At 28.3% G+C, this 22,391-nt stretch overlaps 3 protein-coding genes across 3 annotated transcripts in view; 1 reads left to right on the plus strand and 2 right to left on the minus strand.

Moving 5' to 3' along the window:
• Positions 1–22,391, minus strand: part of LOC119688156 (thrombospondin type-1 domain-containing protein 4) — a 126,394-nt gene that overhangs the window by 72,276 nt on the left and 31,727 nt on the right. The gene's annotated exons all lie outside the window — the stretch shown is intronic.
• Positions 1,352–4,083, plus strand: LOC119688158. Its single transcript, XM_038102821.1, has 2 exons — positions 1,352–1,495; positions 3,583–4,083. The coding sequence occupies exons 1-2, from the start codon at positions 1,445–1,447 to the stop codon at positions 3,889–3,891; spliced, it is 360 nt and encodes a 119-aa protein (XP_037958749.1). The 5' UTR covers positions 1,352–1,444; the 3' UTR covers positions 3,892–4,083.
• Positions 13,359–14,336, minus strand: LOC119688157. Its single transcript, XM_038102820.1, has 2 exons — positions 14,197–14,336; positions 13,359–14,132 (listed from the first exon to the last, which is right to left on the minus strand). The coding sequence occupies exons 1-2, from the start codon at positions 14,245–14,247 to the stop codon at positions 13,452–13,454; spliced, it is 732 nt and encodes a 243-aa protein (XP_037958748.1). The 5' UTR covers positions 14,248–14,336; the 3' UTR covers positions 13,359–13,451.

The raw sequence follows: 22,391 nt of genomic DNA on the forward strand, positions 1-22,391 counted from the left end.
AATATTTTTCCTCCTGGGGGGAGTAAAGTAATTCCCCTCTCCCACTGTATCAGTTCCTAATTACAGTCATAAACATATGGATGTTTAAAGTAAAAGTTGTGCTTGAGCTTAGTTAAACTCTAAACTCAGGATCGATTAAAGATTATTGAAGACTGCAAACCTGAGAACTCTATACATTGAGATGGATTCCGATATTTTCACATTTTTGTAGAAATAGATTTGTGAAATTGAAGAATCAGTTTTGAAATAATTTCAGTTATAGAAAACTAATAATATTTGGTATTGCAAAAAGAATTAAATTCTCGGTGATTCTGTCATACAAAATGCTTGAAAATGATTGCAACAGCAATGCATTTATGCAATAATTGTTCAAATGATGTAAAGTCTTTATGTTTCATTAAAATTTATAAGATGCACATATGTATGTACATATTATTTGTATTATTTTGCACTATGATCTGTATTAAAGTTAAATTTTTTTAAGTGCATAATATATAAATCTTGCTTATTTACTGATAAGAGTTTTGCTTTTAAACTGCGTTCTACTATAAATTTTATTTTTTTCTTATTTTACAAAAATTTAAAAATTTTTGTATAAAATCAGTCGATATTGTTAATGCCTTAGAAAGGTTTTAGTGTAGTTATATTAACAGGGCAATTCTGGTAACGATCTTTGAACTCACCACACTCAAAAATCTTGCGAAAAATCGTTTAAAAGATCTTTCGTATTCTGGCAGCGGTCTTGTGTAAGACTGAAAGCTGTTTAGGATCTTTCAGAAGACCAAATGAAAGACCTTTCGATTGTCAGATAAGATTTTGTTTATATTTCTTGTGCACAAACTTTTTTCTTATATACAATAAAATAAATTTTTATATTAAAAACATAAACATATATATTAAATCTTAGATAAAAATTTATTCGTCATGATTTCTGATTTATTTTTTCGAACATAAACACAGTAATATAACTAAACTTTATGTTGGAAGATATGTATAAACAATATAGTATGGTAGGTTATATTGAACTGCCTTGTACAATGTTACATGCGTAGACCGATGGACTCTTTGTGCAACGATTCGGAGCCGTGGCTAAGAGAGATCCAATGGCTTAACTTTACTAGGAGAAATTTTTAATTTACAATATTATATAGATTTATCGATAAGCAACGAGCTCTTTTTTTGTTGCATGTTATTTATAATCAATGTAGCGCTCCAATACTTCGGTCAGGACTATATAATAAAAAATGTACGCAATATTTTCCATTGTGAGAATAGACTACTAAGTAAACACCAATAAAAATAATTTTTATATAGTAATATTCAATCAATAAAGAAACGATAACACATATTTCAAAAGTTAAATCTGAATCAGTTTCAGCACGACTACGAGCGAGCTCAGATAATTCTGTCTCTTAAATCATATATAAATCTTTCATATAACAAAATGACGATTAAATGGAAAATCTTTATTTTGAGTGCATTATTATTACAAGATGTAAGTGTGCATAACATATTAAAAAATATATAATTTTTATCTTATATCAAACGTTGACTATATAAGTGGATTGACGAAAATTTAATCACAATTCCTAGTTAGTTTCAATATATCTTTCAAATATGTTAGTTATTAAATTACGAAAAAAATAACTTAAGAAAAAAAAAATATATAAATAATATTAAAATAAAACAGCATTTTCTAAAAATATCTATAGACAATTTTTCACAATTTGTCAGCATTTCTCGGAATCTCAAGAGATTTCTCATAATATATTGAAAACATGTAAAAAGCATGAAATATGTGTATAATAGAATTATATATATTACAAATATTTAATAACATTTAATATATTCAAATTAAATTTTAATTTTACAATAAATTATATATAATCACTAAAAAATTTTTCGCTAACTATCCGGAAGAGTTGACCAAGCCAGCGAAGAAGCTAAATGTTAATTCCCTAAACAATGTCAATGCCGTAATAAACATCATACAGCTCGTTGTCGACGGCGCCGACTCGGAGAGGGCCAAACATCTTAAAATTTTTTCACTTGAATGCTCATAGTGCTAGCACACTAGTCTGTGATAGCGTCTATGGGCAGAATTAGCGAACTATAGATCGTCCGTATTGTATATCGAAAAAGAAGACGACACCTCAATTGACTAACAAGTCTATAGTGCGTCTTGGCAATATTAACTGTTCATCTCCAATATACTTCAGTAACATCCATTTTTTATACAAAACTACCATGTTATGTCCACGATTCGAAATTAGCTTCATACATTGGCTATACTTTAGCAAACAATGGCCTGGATCATAGGTATTCGCTTAACAAAAAAGTATTGTTTCACCTTTTGCTGGTGAGTTTGCGGTCAAAAAATCGTGGATCATCGCATTTGTTGTTACTTTTAATGCTTTCAATCTTTATTTTTATATATTGTTAATGAGATCACACAGATATCAATATATCATATTTTACATATAAATATTATACATTTCTTATGAACAATTTTTTGAATGGAGGCGAATGGATTAAACTAAGTCCATTTAATTATAAATTTGACAACAAGCTGTCAAAATGGAAACAAGGCAATCTTTGCAAAGGCAAACTTTACAAATATTTAATAAGGATCACATAGCATATGGAGAACGTATGGCAACGGCTTGTGACCATGTTAAAGTGGTTTCAATCATTCTACAATAAACATTTTTTTGTAGAGGATGAATTTTGAAAAATTTTCACGTGATAATGTAAGTATCGCTCCCCTGAAATCCAATCCAAAATTCACGAAGAACCACGATTGACCCAGAAAATAATATTTACTAATAAACTGGACTTGAATGTCATGACTGTATAGCGCATATTAAGCAATTATCTTGAATACACAAAAGAAAGGAAGCAAAGGGGGTCTAGAGTTTTAAAGAAAAAAAAAACTCATTCTGGTCGGTACATTTTTATGAAAGTATAATACGTATGAAGTATAATTCAATAAAAGTACGACTGAAAAATAAATCAGCAGTCCTTTCGCACCGAACAACTGCATGTATACTTTTCAGAAGTTTGGATTAGTGAAACCTAACTTCATGTTTAATTTTAATATTTTAATAATGGTTTTTATATATTTTTTATCCAGCTATAGATCTCTTTTTGTTAAAATTGAAATTCAACGTTTGTTTAATATTTTTTAATATATTCTATATTTCGACTCTCCTTGAGAGTCATCATAAGGATCGGGATCTAACATAAATTAATATTACTAAAATCCATATCTACACGACATGCTCTTGATTCTATTGTCTATATTGCACTCATCCCGATCCTGATGATGAATCTCAAGGAGAGTCGAAATATAAAATATATTAAAATAAACTAAACAAACTTTGAATTTTAATTTTAATAAAAAGAGATCTATAGCTGGATAAAAAATATATAATAACCATTATTAAAAACAGAGGTCGATAAATAAATTCAAAATCTAATAGTTAAATATTTTATGAAATTTTTATTTTATGAATACAAAATATATATATTATGTTAATAATATTATAATTAACTAGATTAAATTTCATTTTGTCGTTTCAGTTTAATCAAGGCTTTAAATTAATTGAAGATCCAGATTGCTATGGAATTGACAATGAAATACTTTCGATTGAAGAAAATTGTCAGTGGAAAAATTTAAGTAAATATAGACATTTTTATGCGATTCTACTGCTGGATGAAAATCCAAAATTTGCTGTAGAACTGCAGGAGTTGTATAACATTGTGAGTTCGGCGCTTGCGGAAAGGGACATGCTTGAAAAAGAGAGACTGAAAAAGTATTCACAATGGTTGATCGAAAAAACTAAAGACCTGAAGATATATCTGGAGTCAAGAGGTTTAAATGATATATAAATAGTTTCAGCTTTAAGCCTTGATAAAAATAATATTAAAATAATAATATTTAATATTGAATTATACTACATACTTAGTTATTAACTATTGGATTAGTAACGTTTTAGTTAGTTTTTAGTGTTATGAGTTATATACTTTAATCATAAATTAGAAAAATCAATTTAAACTGTTTAATGAATTCAAGCATTCTTATTCAATATTTCCTAAAAAATTTTCATATGTTTTTAATAAATAATTAAATTATTTTTAATAAATTTTGTGCAAGGTAATAAAAATACATTTTTTATAATGTTTTTTTCTACACATTTTTAAAATAAACAATATTATGTGCTTTTAAAGCAGTAAAAGACACCTCAGAAATCTTCTAAATCAAATTTTTATATTCTTTACCAAAATGCAAGGTTACGTCCATTTAACGAGATATGCCTGTTTCTAGTATTAACATATATTATTGTTAGCAGTCGCAAAAGAATAAATAACTAATATAGTGATTCTTCGTTTTTACTAATAACTAGTTCTTCACCAAAAATCGTATGTCATCGAAGATCACTATTAGTGAAAAAAGAGATAATGTTATATAAAAAAATAATGTAACCAATAGCAACTTACGGGTGTGAAACTTGAAGATTATTAGATAGAAAAGTAAACAAACTAGAAGTATTTGAAAAAACAATAATGCGAAAAATACTTGTTCCATTGCAAGAAAATGGATATATCGTTTTGATAAAACCCTGAAATCAATCAACTAAACGAAAGTGATACAAAGACTATAAAAAAGATGAGTGACAATCTGCGGCAGGATCTTAGAGAAACGAATATCAGAAACCAGAAAGCCAAAGCAAAAAACAAAAGGCAAAGAAAAAGAGAAGGATGTTATAAAACAAGCTTATGTTTTAAATATACTTTAGACATATTATTATGAAGATGACGATGATGTGCAAAAAACTAAAAGAGATAAACCTCAGGTTCTATTTTCTAAGTACTCCAATTTGTAGAAGTCCAATATTTCTGATTTTAATTATTTCTAATGCTCAGCACACAGTTTAAGTGTACAAGACTCAATTTATTATTTTTATATTTTACAATTTAAGAGATTACTTAATGAAAAATGGTCCGATGAATTTTATTTTATTAAAAGATTATTAATGAACTAAATAAAGGTGTCAATCAAAATTTCAGGTCGAACAGTTTCTTATAGATAACATGAAGAAAGAGATATATACTATATTGAACTGTTTTTATATATACATTTAATAATTCTAAATGGCTACATAATAAAATTGCGATAATGTAATATATATTGCTTTGTGAAAAACAAAAGTTAGGATATTTTTAGATTGTTCCGTTCCAAAAATAGATTCAAATTTACAATATGATATTTTTATTAAAGCTTATATTAAAAATACCTTCAAAATTTTTTTAAAAATACCTTTTAAAAAATTTATTAACATTGTTCAACTATTTATCCAATTAAGGCTGCACTTAAACCTTATAAGCCAATAACTTAACGACCAGACTTCAGGCAACCCACTTAAACCTTGTAAGCCAATAACTTAACGACCAGACCTCAGGCAACCCACTTAAACCTTGTAAGCCAATAACTTAACGACCTGACCTCAGGCAATAATAATATTGAAACTCTAGATAATTATACGACGTATATGTGTATGTATATATAACTTAATCAAATCTGAAGTTACTGTGATGTTGAGGGTGTCTACAACTTTAAGTGAATTGGTTCATATATCCATTATAAAGTAAATGCTTTATTAAAATAATAATATTATATTATTATAATATAATATAATAAGAATATTAAAAGCAACGAACATAATGTAGTAATTTGATTTTTTTTTGGTTAAAATAATGAAATCCATTATCTTAAGCTTGGTCAATCAAAAGTGATAGCAGCGTACTAAGATAATCCTCTTCAGAGGATTGATCATCGTTTTGTGGACGTGCAGCAAGCAAATTTATTAAATCCTGTAGAGTTAATGTAATATTTTGTGTACTATTGCCTGGTGTTGTGTTATTCGGATCTGTATTCTGTCGTGCTTTATTACTTAATTGAGATCCCAATACTGATTTTGAGGAAGCTTGGAATTTTTGTGGTTGATTATGTATGCCATTTTGTAAAAAATCGTTAAATTTTTCCGACAGTAACTGCCGTTGAGATTCAGATAAACTGTTAAATATATTGCCAAATTTTGGATTATTCTCTATGATAGCATCTGGACTAAATTTTGATATTGGCACAGCATTGCCAGTAATGAACTATAAATTGAAAATAAATGTAAACAACAAAAAAATTTAAAGAAATTAAACTTACGTGAATGCTATGGGTTATTCCTATTATCAAAATAATACAAACTGCAGAAATTCTAGTACGGCGCTTCATACTTTAGAGTTCCTCACTGTTTAACTTGAATGCCTTTTCACAAGTAAATATTCAACGAAAACTTAGCTGCCTTTTATATGGAAATTTTAGACTGGCTTTTTAAAGGTAAGGTTGTTAAAACTATTATTGCAACAATTTTAGATAACACTTTATGTCAAATACCTTAAGCGCACCTATGGCAAGGCTCGTAAATTGCATTTCAACATCACACATTCTCATAGTACCAGATAAAAGAGTTTTAGTTAAATTGAAACTGAATAGTAAAGAACGTAAAACTAAATTGAGAAGCATGTCCTACATAGATAAGCTTGCTGTAGGTTTCAACTAATCCATGGAATACTGTGGCTTTGCTAGTAATTATGCTGTCGGAATTGATTTTAAGCTGTTTTTAAATTTTCAAGCCAAGTTCATCTATTCAATAACTTTATAGGTGTTTTGTCGAACAATAGATTTACTTACTGGTACGTATTGAAGTTAAACAAAACACTACGCATGTTGTTTAAATCTGTTTTTGTAAAACTTGCTAAGTTTATTTGTTAAAAAAACAATTTAGAATTTAGTTTAGATGAACAATTCATTAAAACTTCATAATTGAAATCTAAGAGCTCCAAATAAGCTAATCAAAACGTACACATGAACTATAATTAATTTACAAGGCGTTACAACATATTTAAGATAATAGTATAAGTTATATATTCTATGTAAAAGAATTATACGCTCAAGAGGGTTTTAACTATATATTATGGGCCGTTGGGACAGTGCACTATCTAGCAAATGGCCCCACTAAAGTGAAAGATTAACCGAAGTAGACCACGAAATTACTTGAGTCGTTTTTTGTCATTCGGTTCTTGGATGTCGTTATTGAGTTAAAGTTAGAGTGACTTCCGTTCGCATAACTACATCTCTTGTTATTGCACGCAGCTCATTTAGCTTAAGGTTAGCTAAAAAGTCATCACCAACACAATGGTGTCCCAAGATAGTCATCCTACTGCTTGCCAGTGCTGAATATTGGCACAATATATGCAACGCTATCTCTATTTCTGCTAGTGTCTTCCTCAACAAGAGTTATCTTTTTTAAGGTGACGCTTAAAGTTTCAGTGTCCAGTAATCAGTGAGGTTAGCCAACTTAAAATGCTCCGCGGATAGCTAAGCACTTCTATCGCTTCACTGGTCAACGGTTTCAGCATCATTAGTTTAGTCTGTCTACAAGTCCTCATTGAATTTCGGGAGGAACCACATAAGTTCAAGTTTATAATTAAGTAAGTTAAGACAAGTAATAAAAATGGTTAGTAATGTAGAATTGATTGAGTTTATTTTGCTTTCTGGCAGTTGCTTCAATAATTAACCAGCAATAAGGTCTTGTCCAATGAATTTTTAGTATTCAATTTTAAGACCACTGCTTATGGTTTGAAGAATTAACTTGCAAGTATGTTCATTTGATGGGTGTTTTCTTTTTTTTTTTTATTTATTAACGACGACTCAAAAGCAACAAAAGCCTAAATCAATGGGGGACTTTAACTCACTAAAAACATGTCCTTATGTCCGGACGGAAAGTCTCTCTTGGAACTACCATATAATACTATCATATAATTATGTCAGAAGGCGTCGTAAGCATTAGCTTAAATCGTTAGTTAAGTCGTTCGAGTTCGTAACTGTCCGATTTCTTGAGAGGCGACCTCTCATAACTTTTTTATTTGATTGAATGAGATTAATTTTTATATCGACTCTAAATTGAGTCACCATGCTTGTAGCAGCAGTCGATATTATTCGCCATGCATTTGGTGGGTGTGCTTTAATATAGTCTTTGTTTGTTGCATTTCTTGAAGATACAATTTCATGTGGTGTTAAGACTTTCATATTTAACGAATGTCTTTGCACTTTTTAGATTACTTCTAGTCCAACTGTTGCTTTCCATATATATAGCTGAATTATATCAATGTCGTAATAAAGCTTGTACAGGTCGTGGTTCATTCGTATGCGGTCATCATCGCTAACTCGCAGAGAACTAAAAATCTTAAGTAGATCTTACTTATTATTCTCTCGGACACTCCCAGTGCTGCTTCACCATTCTGTGATAACGTTCATGCTTTTGCGAGTCTACTGACATTAAGTTACTCTACTGACATTAAGTTATTATTTTTAGGATAACGTTTAGATTGATAATTAAAAAAATGTATTTCTGCAATTAGTCTGAAAGACTATTAAGATTATTAAGAAAGAAAGTAATATTGCTTCGGACGTACTTGCTTGAGCTCTTACAGATCTATATCGACTACAAAAAACAGATTTGTTTGTTGTAACGAAAAACTCTAGGTTTTATAAATAAAAAAAAATATGTTGACAAAAATATGTGGAAAATTTGTTCTTAATATTCTTAGTAGAACCTATGATCTATGATTTTTGAATATATCAAATTAATTTAAGGCACAATTACATATTTAAGTTGAAACGGAGCTTATATGACAATATTAGTATAATATTGTGAACAAATAATTGTTTAATATTATTATTTATTTATTTCTATGTTAAAATTAAAATTAATTTTAAGTTTAATTAAGAATAAGGAACTGGACTACTGAGTTCCTCGTCCTGTGCTTACATTCATGTTGAGAATAATATCTCAATTTTATTTAATAGGTCTTTGGGTAGAAAATAAATATTTGAAAAAAAATAAAATGAAATTAATTTATGTTTTTAATTTAGCTTAACAATTTTAACACGAGCACGGAAATCATTTATTTTAATTGCAAGTGCCACAATTTAATTGACTTCGAATAAAAAGACAATTTTGCTATTTTTTGTATATTAATTGTTATAAATACGAGAGTTTGCCATTGTAACAAAAAGTGTGAATAGCTGAAAAATTACAAAATTAAAGTTCAGGTTTAATAAAATAACTGTTCCACATTAACTTGTGTACAACGGGCTTAATGACTAATTGACAATCCCATAATTAATTAAACTAATACGACACATCAACATTTAACATAAATGTGTAAAAATAATTCAAATGATCTCAGTCTGTTCACTTGCAGTTCTAAGTAAAATAATAAAAAATTAGAAAAATAACAATAAACTCACTGAGTCAATTTGCTGACAAAGAAATTGTTTGTTTTTATTTTTTTTAAATTTCATTAAAAAATAAAATGCCCTGATTAATTTATTTACTATTTAACATTTGTAATTTATTTCGAATAAAAATATGTTAAAAATGGCAACAAAAGCACATATTCTATGATGAAGGCATAGTTAATAAATAAAATAAACTAAGTTGATGTCCCAAAACTGTAGAGTGAATTGAATTCGAAATAGAAATAAAAACAATTTTATTATAAATATTTAAATATATATGCAATTACATTAACTACAATATATAAATGTAATCCACAAATATTTTCTTATAATTTTACACACATAGTGTGAATATCGTATATTAAGTTAGTCAACATTTTTGCGAATGATATGACGGAAAGCTACATAGACAGTCTGTCCCAGAGCCAAAGAAGATAGTTCCTAAAAAGTTTATTATTATGAACTTTTATTCTTGTTTACTCAAAATACTCTTCAATTAAATTCACCAAATACTAAAAATATTTTTAAAATCTAATTTTACAAAGATTGTCCTTAGAGATGACATCGCATCGATCTACTTTTTCAACTTGGAGAATAACCAAATGCTGCATGAAACCATAATGAGTAAATACGGTAGATGATAGATATGACGACTGTGTGCTACAGTATAATAACGTGCAACAAAAACCAACTGCTTGAGTTTCGATATTCCTTCCGATCTCATTGAATTCTGGACCATGTGATGTACATTTTTCAAACAATATTCTGCGCTCTTTGTTTGACGTACTTAGACGAAGTAACTCTGAACAATTCCCTTAGACGAAGAAAACGGTCAGCATTGTCTCGACTTTATTATTCTTTTTAAAAATCGTAATTTTCTTTATATTAATCCTTCTATTAACTTCATAATATTTAATCACATTTTTTTTTCACTCATGTGTAAAGCATTAGGTATCATCAATCAGTTACAATGGAAATCATACTCTACAAGTGCCTTTAGGGATGTTCTTAACATGTATCTACAAAGTTAAAATCAAACTCTACAATTTTCTCGGTTATCGTTAGAGTATATGGCACAATACGATAAAAGATCTTATTTTTATAGTATCAATTTCTTCGATTCTTAATATTATTAATATTATCTGTCGATTATAATTTTTTCGACAGATTATGTATATTACTTCCATTTTTTGTACCACCATCGGTTGAGTAAACATTTAGATAGATAAGTATAAACTACCAATGTTTGTGATTTTTTTACTATTGACTAAAAGTCAAATTGTACTAAAATAATTTAAAGATAAACTAATTGTGTTGCATTTGATGATGAATAATATTAGTTGTCATATTTAACAGTATTGAATCCATTCACTCTAGCTTGATATCACCTTTTGTTTTCACCTTGACTATGGCCTTCAAACGGTTAAAAGATTAGTTGTTTGCTTCACAAATGTGATCTTCCGGTATTTGGTCCCATTTCTCAACAATGGCTCTTTTTAATGCATCTATATTGGCATATTTTTCAGTGCTCACCTTGTTCTCCACCTCACCAAAATTGCTCAGATAGAATAGTCCATCAAATTTGCATCTGACAAATTCAAAAGCCATTGTGTGAGCGTGATTTTTAACTATTCTTGGTTCACAGAAGCTTTATGATAACAAAATCGGTGCTAAGTCTTATCGGAACGTCCATGATCTACGATGCAAATGTTTTCGTGCCTACGGCTCTAAATCAACTTCCAAAATATTTTCCATTTTCCCAATAATATTCGCTTTAATTTTGAAATCAGGCAGCAGGCTCGATAAAACGATTGGGGAGCATCCATCGGCGGTTATAGCTGCCCATACCTGTACTTAAGATGGAAAATTATTTCCATTGAATGGCCATTCGTAGCCTCAAATTTTTGACAGTGCGTTCAGTTAAGTAAACACGATCATTTTAAGAGTTCATGAAGTACTCAATTGGGAAATTTTTCTCATCAGAGAACAATTCTTTTGCTCTTTCGAGTATAACTCTTGTTGTTTTGGTATGTAAAAAAGATTTTGTATCTTTTGGAACTTGTAAGGTTTCATCTTGAGCTCATTTTGGAATATACGTCAGATGCTTCGCTAGGATATTTTCAGATCTTAGGCTACCTAAATGTGATATTTTGTAGACAATATAAAGAGCTGTCATTCGTATGAATTTCACGTATTTGACAATATCAGTTTGACAGATATACCTGCGTGTAGTTAGTAACATTTTAATTGCCTAATCCTGTATATTTTTATCTATACTTAAATTATAATTTTGGACATTTATTTTTAATAAGTGGAATTATTTTAAACTGAAAACGCAACTGTTTTTATTTTATATATATCCCGTCTATATCTCTTTATTTCTTATTATGGATTATGCAAGCTAGTATCCAGATATATATGAAACTAAGTGTAAAGCAAAACTCTTTATCAGAAACCACTAAAATTTCTTCTTAATAAATTAATTATAAAAACGTTATATCAATAACGTCTCCGTTCTTTTTTGTACCTACAGCTTTACTCTAACAAATTCTATTCGTATAGCCGAATAAGATATGTCTTTAATTCCCATAGCAATTTACTACTTCCATTTATAAAGACAGATCATAAAAACAGATACTAAAACAAATAACGTATAATATAAAAAAAAATTTAATGATAATCATTTCATGTCCAAGTATACACAATAATTATTTTTATTGAGCAATAAACAGTTTGATAATTTATGATATAATAAAATAATAATTTTGTTAAAAAATATTCCTGAAAGTGAATAATAATGTATAAAAAAATATAACAAAAAAAAATATGACGGATTGAATCACTTCATAGATATTACTTGAACGTTTTATAAATATAATTTAGTAAAGAATGTATATAAATAATTAATGAAGTTGAGACTGTAATTATTTGGAACATCTTTAAACAAATTATTTAAAAAATATAAAACTTTTAAAAACATAAATATAATATTTAAATAATGTCAAAAGTCAACAACCTCGCCAAGTACTAATGAAATTATAGTACAAAATATTAAAAAATACTATAAAATCAAGCCATCAACGCTATGTATTTTTTAACACCATCAACTTTATAACGAAGACAGTTATAAACCTACGCGCCCCATATATTTGGATTAATGTAACTAAAGATAAAACTTAACACAGAACAAAATTACAAACAAAACAATGTTTTCCAACATAAAAACAATAATTGGCACTGCAGATAAATCAGATGTTATTTACCAATCAAAATGTAAATATGATGGGATAAATGTATACTACCCAGTCTATGTTGGAACTACAAATGCCTGGACACAAAACCAACATCAAAAACAAATGTTATTTCAAAGCAACCCTCAACTTCCAGTATATTCACATTACTCGTATTACTACTCAATACTAACCACATCTGGACTAACCACACTAACCACATTCGGCTTCTTTAAACCCATAATGTAATTCTACAGTCATAGGTGGCCACGAAAGTTGACTATATGACATTAGTAAGTTAATTAATGTAAGGATTTTTTATTATTTTTTTATTAAGACACATCAGAACACCCTCAACTATGATGACTGCTTAGAGAGCATAGTAAATGCCAATTAATTTTGCAAAAGTTGTTTGAAAATATCATATGTAGTGTTTGAAGATTCAGATAAAACTTTCCAAAGTATTAGTAATTCAGAACACAGCTCTAAAAAGTTCTAAATTTATAATCAGCTTAATATAGACACACTGCACATACAAATGACCTTATTATTATTTGTATTGCTTCGCTAAATGCTTATTAGCATTAGATATTGATGATTATACTCGTATATGAACATCTGTGTTCTGCTAACTTGGCTAACTTGGACACGTCACCTATGGATCATTTTTATATTACTTGTATTTACATAATGTGAACAAGTTTAACCACTCAAGATGTGGGTTATAACTGTTAAAACTGTAAACATACTAATTTATAAAATTAACATATCAAAATTTATTTTTATCAGTAAATTAACATAATTTTAAAAAAAATTATTAATATCTTATCCACAGCATGTTGGATTAGTGTTATATAGATTTAGTTGAGCTCAATGAATTTCTTTTGCAGGTATTGGAACAATTCTTGGTTGGTTGGATTGGTTATCTGTTGCAGAGCCACTTGTTTCTCATCAACACTAATGTCACCTAAAGCAGCCTCAGCTTTAGCTTTAAGTTCCTTAATTTCATTCGTAAATAAACCCTCGTTCTCAACTAAAAGATTTTCGAAAAATTCCGCATTTTTTTGTAATTCGCGGTTAACAGTTGGCAGGGCATTATTTTTAAGGAAGTTCTGGAATTCTGGACTGAAGTTCTTTTCAACAGCAATTAAACCATCAATTTTTTTCTGTTTTTCAGTTTCTTTTAGTAAAGCTTCCAAAGTTGCAATCGTTTTAGTAATTTCTTCTTTGAATTCAGCACTGCTAGACAACGATTTGTAGAATTCAATGGAGTCCTTGATGTTATCATTAACGGTATATTCTTCCAATTTTTTTGAGAAAAATTCATTAAATTCTGGTGTGAATTGTGCACTGAGGTCTTTAAGCAGAAGTTGTTTCTTATCCACATCATCTTCCTTTAAAGCGGTTTCAGTAAGTGAAATAAGTTTTGTGAGATCAGCTTTATGTGTGCCATCGTCCTCTTCAAGGAATTTTTGATATGCTTTTAGATGTTCACGTATATCGTTATTAATCACTTCAGCTACATCTCGTGCCATAGTTAACTGGATTGTAATAAGAAGAGGATATAGTTTTGATACACATATTATTGGCTTAAAAGCTACTCACCTGCAATAAGGCAGCCAAGCAAAATACTCCAACAATCCAAAATTTTGCCATTTTAGTTAAAGTATCGTAGTTTATAATTTTACTCAAAAATCGAATACAACTCAGCTAGCAACCACACACTCTGTGATACCGTCAAGTACTCATCCAAATCGATTACAAGTTCTACTATTTATACCCATATTTTCTTAGTTGACTTCAAGTGAAAATAGTAGAAACCTCTGTGTGCTTCATTTGTGTATTTGTTATGCGTTTAAACTTTTTTCTTCTTCTCAGCTCTTTTGAGATACATTTTTTGTTTTGATTTGTTTAGGGTTTTTTACTTCTTTTCTTATTTAATATTTGCTTCTCTTACTATAAATTTATTTACTTTATATTTACTTCGTGTGAATCAATTTTGACGTTAACCACATTTATTTATTTCATCAATATCACTTTTGCATAAACATAAAAAAATCCCCAAATCAAAGTACACAGCAAATAAAAATTCATATTTTTGAAAACGTTAATGAAATCCACATTATATCTCGTATAGATTAAAAACATTATACGAGCTTTAGAATAACCTTTAATAGTTGTAAATTTAATGTTTATATTTAAAATGCTGATTCGTATTAACTTGGTTGGAAGACGATGTGACGATATGTCACATCAAAAAGTTAAAATATACAATAATGTTTTTATGACTAAAAGATAAGAACTGATCACTTCTGAATAATATATTCAAAAAGTTTTAGAGATCTTTGCCAGCTCGAAGACTTAATATTCTGTCATTGCAACAATAAAATAAATTTTATGCAAAATAATTTATTAATTAACACAAATAACAAGAATGAATGAATGAATGAACGATTGTAGATAAGTAATTATCTTTAATTATTTATTATAATAAATTAATAATTTGTATATACAGCAAATACATTTTTTCACAACTTTAATATCGAAATCAAAAAAAAAAAGCTTATAATATTTTATCAATTCCTAAATTAATTAGGTTAGCAATAATTAAAAAAATATTTTTGATTAGGCACTAAATTTTTGGCGCTTTTGAAAACGATTACAGATTTTATTTTTTTTATTTTAAAGACAATATTATTAATTCCAATACTGTCTATATTATGAAATTTTTCAGCTCAAACAATTAAAACTTTATTGTACCTTTCCAGGGTCTCATATTTGCTGTACTATGTAAAGCAAGTGCTTTGTGCAGCACTTTTTTGCGGTTGCTAGCAGGTCGAGAGCAAGTGAAAATAGTGATAAGCCGAGTGATAAATCGAGTGATAAACCGAGTGATAAACTGACAGTACAGTATCAGTATTGCAGAATGATAGGAAGTAGGGTCACTTAAGAAGTATCTGTATATGACTATTGTCATAACAAAACATAGTACTTGTATGTCTTAATTGAACTACAATAATTATGGGGAATTGGCATTCAAATCAACTTTTAATCAGTTAGTTATAACTTCTTATGGGTTTTAATATCATCAAACATATAAATAACTTACCTATCTTGTAATCGATTCTGCTTTGGCATCATTTATAGAGTTTTATCTTTTACTGATAAAACTATTTATATACAACAATTTAGTATACGTGACCCAATCTTGTTAATATTTTACAATAAACTCTAAAAACGACTTGGTAACGCTTTGTTTGCTATACCATACACAATGTGACACCCCTTCTTTTAAGTTTATGCAACATCTCAACGTCGAGCTAAAGATTGTGCTGAAAAATTTCTTAAAACTGTACTAACTGGACGTTTACACTGTTTAGACTTTACCAGAATTACTTGTTCTAACTTTGCCAAAGTCCAGCCAGTGTAGAGGCTGGGTAATACTGTTCTTAATTTCATATGAACACCTTGAATGCTCACATATTGGTCTATTTGAATCTAATCTATATTTGCATTGACATTTTTATGACAGACCAACTAGAATAAGCTGGTGAACTTGAGCAAACTTTTGTTTTAAGTATGGTTCCCAGTTGGAAAAGTGGTCTTCGAAGACAATGTCTTCGAGACGGTCTTTGACGTCTTCGATGACAGATCGATCCATTTCCTACTGGGCTTTTACATAGTTTTAGTAAATATTAAAACTATTTGTAGCTTCTAGAATTTTAATATTAGATTATCCTTGTACTTTGGCATTAATACAAGACGATCGAATATATTCGAACAACATTTGGTGGTCGAAAGTATTTTTATAAAATAAAACAAAATGAAATGAAATATAATGCGGAATAGCTGTTCTTGTGGCTCGCATATCATAGATTATCATGAGCCTTTCGAAGTAGATAAAGTATTCTATTAAAGTGGTTAAATTTTGCAAGATCAGTTTGATGCCCAAATACTCTGCAGTACTAGTATAAAGAGTATAACAAGAATAACCTAGCCCTTGCTACATTATTATATAGAATATAATTAAGCTCTGAGAGTGTTTTATTCCAATGAACTGTACATATGTGTAAAGAGATCGGAGGGGTACGTTAAGATTTTTTAGGGAATATGCAGAGTGTTACAGTAATTTTTAAAAATGGACTACGAAAATTTATAGTCATGTAAATTTTAATATATTTAAATAATTTACTTTATAATTATCTCCCAAATGGTTTCAAATTAAAGATTATTACATTTAAACATATTTGTTTCTTTAATTGATTGATTTATAATTTATTAGAAATTGTTTGCAAAAACTTTGTAACCTTTTAATGAAATAGATTTTTCTAAAAGATCCTATTATACTATTATACTTATAGTATATTACAATAACAATATATAATAATAATACTAATAATATATGTATTATTATTGTATTATACTATTACTCTATTATACTAGAACAAGATCCATATATTTTGGCCTATTTTTATACGTGTATAAATGTATTTGTAAGAAGATTTGATAATAAAATTGGGCATTGATATTGTAAATTTACAATATCTCTGCTTCAGCTTAATTAAAGTTTTCTTCCTATGTCCATTTCTGTCTCTAATTTGATTAATATGACTAACCATTTATCTCTCTTAATATTTCCCTTGAAACATGGTTTACTTTTAATTAACTAAACCTATTTACCGGTAATAACCGAATAAAACAATTTAACTTAAGAAAAATATTTGAGAGTTATTGGGTTGGTTGAGAATAAGATAGACACAATTTAATTAGAACTCGTTATGAAGGGTCAGGAGAACAAAAACGGATTGTAATTGATTTTAAAATATTATCCATGTTAAATATACATGCTTGAAGAAATATTTACGAAAAGATAATTAAAAGTCCCTGAGCTTTTTGTACTCTCCACACTCCACACTCCGAAACATTATTTTTTATCTCTATTTGTGACGCAGGGAAATAGATTTAAAAAATAATAAACTTAATTATGGCTTAATATAACCAGTCAAATAATACTGACTAATGACGCATTTACAAATGAATTGCCAAAAATAGAGTTATTTAAGAAACACATCAATTTTAATGTATATATTTGGAGAGAGAAATCAAAACCTATAAGATATGTAAGATATATATAGAGATATCTGAGATATTTTCAATTTAAACACAATCTCATTTATGCAAATCAATGTCATTCGACCTTCGAAATCACTAACTGAATCTGGAAGTCAAATCGAGAATTGCAATAAAATGTCGTATCGTATAGAGATATTAAAGAGACAAGAATGTTAATATGATTACTGGAAATTCTCTAAAATGGACAGTAATGAGGCGAAAAACTGCATATAAACTTTGATTCAGTGAAGAATGAGTAAAGAATGTAGGAGTTGCCATGATTAAGAGGAAATGGCATATATCGGTAACTCTGTGGACTCTATCTACAACTACAGACAAAACCACTTCAATGCCTTTGCTGGTACAGCACAAATAAATAGGTTCAATCATGAGATCTTCTTAACAATATTAATGAAAATTAATGTTACAACAAGGGTGGTATGCGAAGTTATAATGACAAGTTTGTAAGTAATTCAATATATAATTACGATAGAGTTTTTGGTTCTAGTATTTACATGCTTAATCTCAATCTATATATTTACTTTATAGTAAATGTGTAAGAATCCATGTATTGCAGGAACTTCGTATCATTTTTAAATATTGAATCGTATTATTGTCATTATACTACATTCAGCGTATAAGATTTTTTTTTTCATCATCATTTTTTTTTATATCAATTACAGTCATAATTAAAGATAACTATAGAATAGTTAGAATAGTTAAAGATAACTATAGAATAATTATCTTACACTTTTCCTAACTAGTAGAACTTTTGCTGAGTCGAAAATTGTTTCATGCCCAATATGAGCTGTTGATATCTTTGTTAATAATATTTATTTTCGTTATATTCTATTCATAACTTATCTTCTTATCTCAGTCTACTGTGAATAACAAATGTGAATCATATACAGTCTTAAAATTGTACTCGGTATCTATCTCAATTCCTTCTAGTATTTATAAGAATTCTTAGTTGAATAGGTGACAGCTTACATAACTGCTCTATAGTCCATAGATTTTTTCCTTAGAAACATTAGCAATTAATTTATTTTTACTTTTTCCATGGTTCTAAAGAAGTATGCGTATTTAATACCCAGAAGAGGAAAAAGAAAGTATTATCCATCTACTCGGTCAGTGACCGGTATTCGCTAAAAACCACGCATCTGTGGTCGCCCTTTATGAAATGTCTGTCCGAGATTTCTAGTACAGACATTAAAGACATTGGATTCTTCATTAATGCAAAGTGGTTGTTAAAACATGGTGTGTTTTCTATTGATAACTCTTTGAAAAAATGTCTTCAAAATGTTTCATTTTGATATGAAAAAGTTTTCTAACTAACTAACAAATAAAAAAAATTCTATTAATAGCACAAAGACATATTAAATAATACATATTATATATAATAAGTTTAATAACATATGGTTCAAGCTGTATGGAATTTAATGAACTCTTATTGAAATTTTGAGATATTTCCCTGAGTTTTTATAAAGGTAGACTTTTCTATAACACCCGACTTTTATCATTCTGTTCGTAATCGTTATGCCTGTATTATGAAAGCAGGTCCCATACTTCATTAAAAAGCCATATATATATAATATATAGCCATATATAATAACTTTTGTTAATTTTATTAGAAAATATTTCTTGTAGGCTTTCGAATCGAGTATATTAGATTAGTTCGGATTAGTTCCAGATTTTATTCTAAAATATTATGAGAACTTCTGGAAATTGGAAATTTTTTTTCTTAATAAATTCGATTACTCATTATAAAAAATTATCCATTTCGTGGTCTCGACTTACATCATTTTTGCAATGACATATATCAAATAGACTTATCATCCAAAGTATCACAGAACAAACCTAGAACTTGTCATTTTACAACTTAAAGCTACAAACAAAAGCGACTCTATTTTGTGATATTTGGAATGAAGATTTGTAACCCAAACCATCAATTCTGATTATCAATATATTAGCATGTAATGGAAGATATTGGGTATTAAAAATATATGATTTCAACAAGAGGTTGCCACAAAATACAAATCATTTATTACTTCATATTTTGGCTTTCTGGTACAAGAAACTTCTTGGACTTGTAATTCAAGATTTGTTAACGCGAATTTACAACCAAAATTATGCGATTTCTTACCACTTGAGTGTTTTTTATAGAGTTACCTAAATGATCATGTTGTCTTAGGTTTATGCATGTAACTAATGAAGTGTACTTTACTCTTTTGGAGCAGTACGTATTAAAAATGTCGCTACCAAATGGATTAGCTATATCAGGACTTTTTTTCTATCTATTTTATCGAAGATTAGTTCATTAACTTGTGCTGTGAAATGGTTGAATACAGTTATATTACAATAAAAAAATAAAGACTAATTTTAAAAAATGTAAAAATGTAGCTTTCTTTGCAATAAGAAAACGATCCAAGCCAAGTTGGTAAGATGTGGAATTTCAATTTAAAAAAATAACACAGTTTAAACAGTTAATATACATATATATCACATATTAGTTTTTCGATAACCGATTTTATATTATCATTGATGTGAAACAATTTTGATCGATAGGCTCCTACGGAAAAATCTTAGTTGCAAGTTTCCATAACTTTTTCAAATATTTAGGGCTATTTCAAGCGAATTGCACATTCTATGTTTGCTTTCGAAACTATAATTATTATTGACTTATTTACAAAGATTTTCCAAATATTTTCACATATAATTCTCTATCGACAGACAGACATATACTACTGGGGGTTACGCTACAATTGAATTTCTAGCTGGTTTCTCCATTAGCTTTATATGCAATACAGTTCAAAAGTCATTCATACCATGTTTATCGACCGTTATTTATAATTAGGTTTCTCGCACTATTTATGTAAAGATTTTTTTTTTTTGTCGAGCAAGTATGGTCCTATCATGAAACCAGTATATAAACACTACCAAACAACCTTTTTTCAATGTACATCCATATCTGATAGGTCGTCTTCTGTCAACAAACTATTGTATATATACATGTTTTCTTATTTCAACCATTTAGCATCCTGGAACAATGTGATCACTTGTTTCGCCATTACATCCACAGCTTTTATTACCACTTTGACTTTAATGCAAATCTAGTTTCCATTTCTGAGAAACGTAAACTGTTTTGAACTAAAAGTTCGATGCTACTTGGCCACATTGGCTGTATATTATAATTAGAATTTTTAGAATTTTTAGAGGTGGTTTTATTTTCCATGCAATAATCCGCTGTCTGTAGGCATCCCGGACTTAATGTATTGGGGAGTTTAATTTGAGGTGTTAAAGAATAAAGTTATCATAAGCGGAACAAATTATTTTTACTTTTTTTTTAAACTACTCTTTTAGATTTATGAACTAAATCTGATGCAGTTCAATCAGATATATTTTATCTTGTTATCCCGAACGTTTTCAAGAGATATTATTTTACCGCAATATGGGGGTAACTTCAAGAGATATTATTTTATTAAAAGCAAATGCAGCGTCATTTTAATTATGTTATGTGCATCGCAACAGAGTTTGCGGCATCACCTAGTTCTGGTGTTCCGTTTATATATCCTGTATTATATTTTTATTGAATTAAACTAAACGACCTTAAATATTTTTAACTTGTTTATTATGTTGTTGTAGAGTTTCTTTAACCCTTTGTATTACAAATCGAATTCTCTCAAATTTTGAACATTCACTACGTTGTTCTTTCTTTCTTTTCCCCATATATTTTTTCTTACATCTATAATCAATGCACCTTTTCTAATATACTTTCCACTAAGCGTTTTATTATAGAATTAATATTTTTAGACATAATATATTCTAATATTAGTAGTAAAATAAATTTTTTTTTTACAATGAATAAATTAAAAACTAAAATTCAATAAATTTAGTTGTCCAGATCTCATCTTTTTTTTTTTTATTTTTTTAAAATTGCACCTATTCTATTTAAACTAGTTAGCAATATTAATATGGCGGAAGTCTCAAATGATAATTTTATTTTTTGTTCAATTTAATTTAATTTAAAATTATATTTATTTAAAATTAAAACAAATAAAAATATATAATATAAATTACAGAATTGTGGTTTAATATGGAGGTATATATACATAACCATTTAATATCTATCTAATTAATTATGGTATATTTATATCGTAACTTTTTGAATTAGTGTATTTGATATATTGTAATTTGATATACCTATCCGTTATTAAACACATTGAGACTAATCTACTTGCCGAGATTATCATTAGCATAATGGTACCTCTGCTCACTCTGTACGTATATTGATGTTCTATCCCCAACGGTGTTGGATAAAAGTCATTCAAAGTAAGATCAAAGTAAGATCACAAACTTTAATGTCCAGTATGTTGGCAGCTAATGATTATATATTAAGTTTTTCATTTTCCAACTGTGAAACTAAATGGTATTGAAAATATGGAATAACTCACGCAATTTTCAATATTCTATTTTGGTGACATTACTATATTGAGAGATGATATTTTTTTTCAGTTAATAAGTCACATTATGCTATTATAGAGTCAAATTTCTATCACGGTGCTCCAGATCATCTCAAATCAAATCTTATACTTGTAATGTGTTTTGATTTTATTTGTTTTAGTTAATGTATTAATTTTAATATAAAATTAGTTTATTGTATGTTTGTTCTTCATATTTAACATTATTTT

The sequence above is a fragment of the Teleopsis dalmanni genome, chromosome X, assembly GCF_002237135.1.
Source record: "Teleopsis dalmanni isolate 2A chromosome X, ASM223713v2, whole genome shotgun sequence".
Taxonomy (NCBI): domain Eukaryota; kingdom Metazoa; phylum Arthropoda; class Insecta; order Diptera; family Diopsidae; genus Teleopsis; species Teleopsis dalmanni.

What these genes read in the sequence shown, in the direction of transcription:
- LOC119688158 (XM_038102821.1), top strand. Translation starts at nt 1,445, where the DNA reads ATGACGATTAAATGGAAAATCTTTATTTTGAGTGCATTATTATTACAA. An exon ending in GTGCATTATTATTACAAGAT is followed by an intron (nt 1,496 to 3,582) that starts GTAAGTGTGCAT and finishes TTGTCGTTTCAG; the next exon opens with TTTAATCAAGGCTTTAAATT.
- LOC119688157 (XM_038102820.1), bottom strand. Translation starts at nt 14,247, where the DNA reads ATGGCAAAATTTTGGATTGTTGGAGTATTTTGCTTGGCTGCCTTATTG. An exon ending in GCTTGGCTGCCTTATTGCAG is followed by an intron (nt 14,133 to 14,196) that starts GTGAGTAGCTTT and finishes ATTACAATCCAG; the next exon opens with TTAACTATGGCACGAGATGT.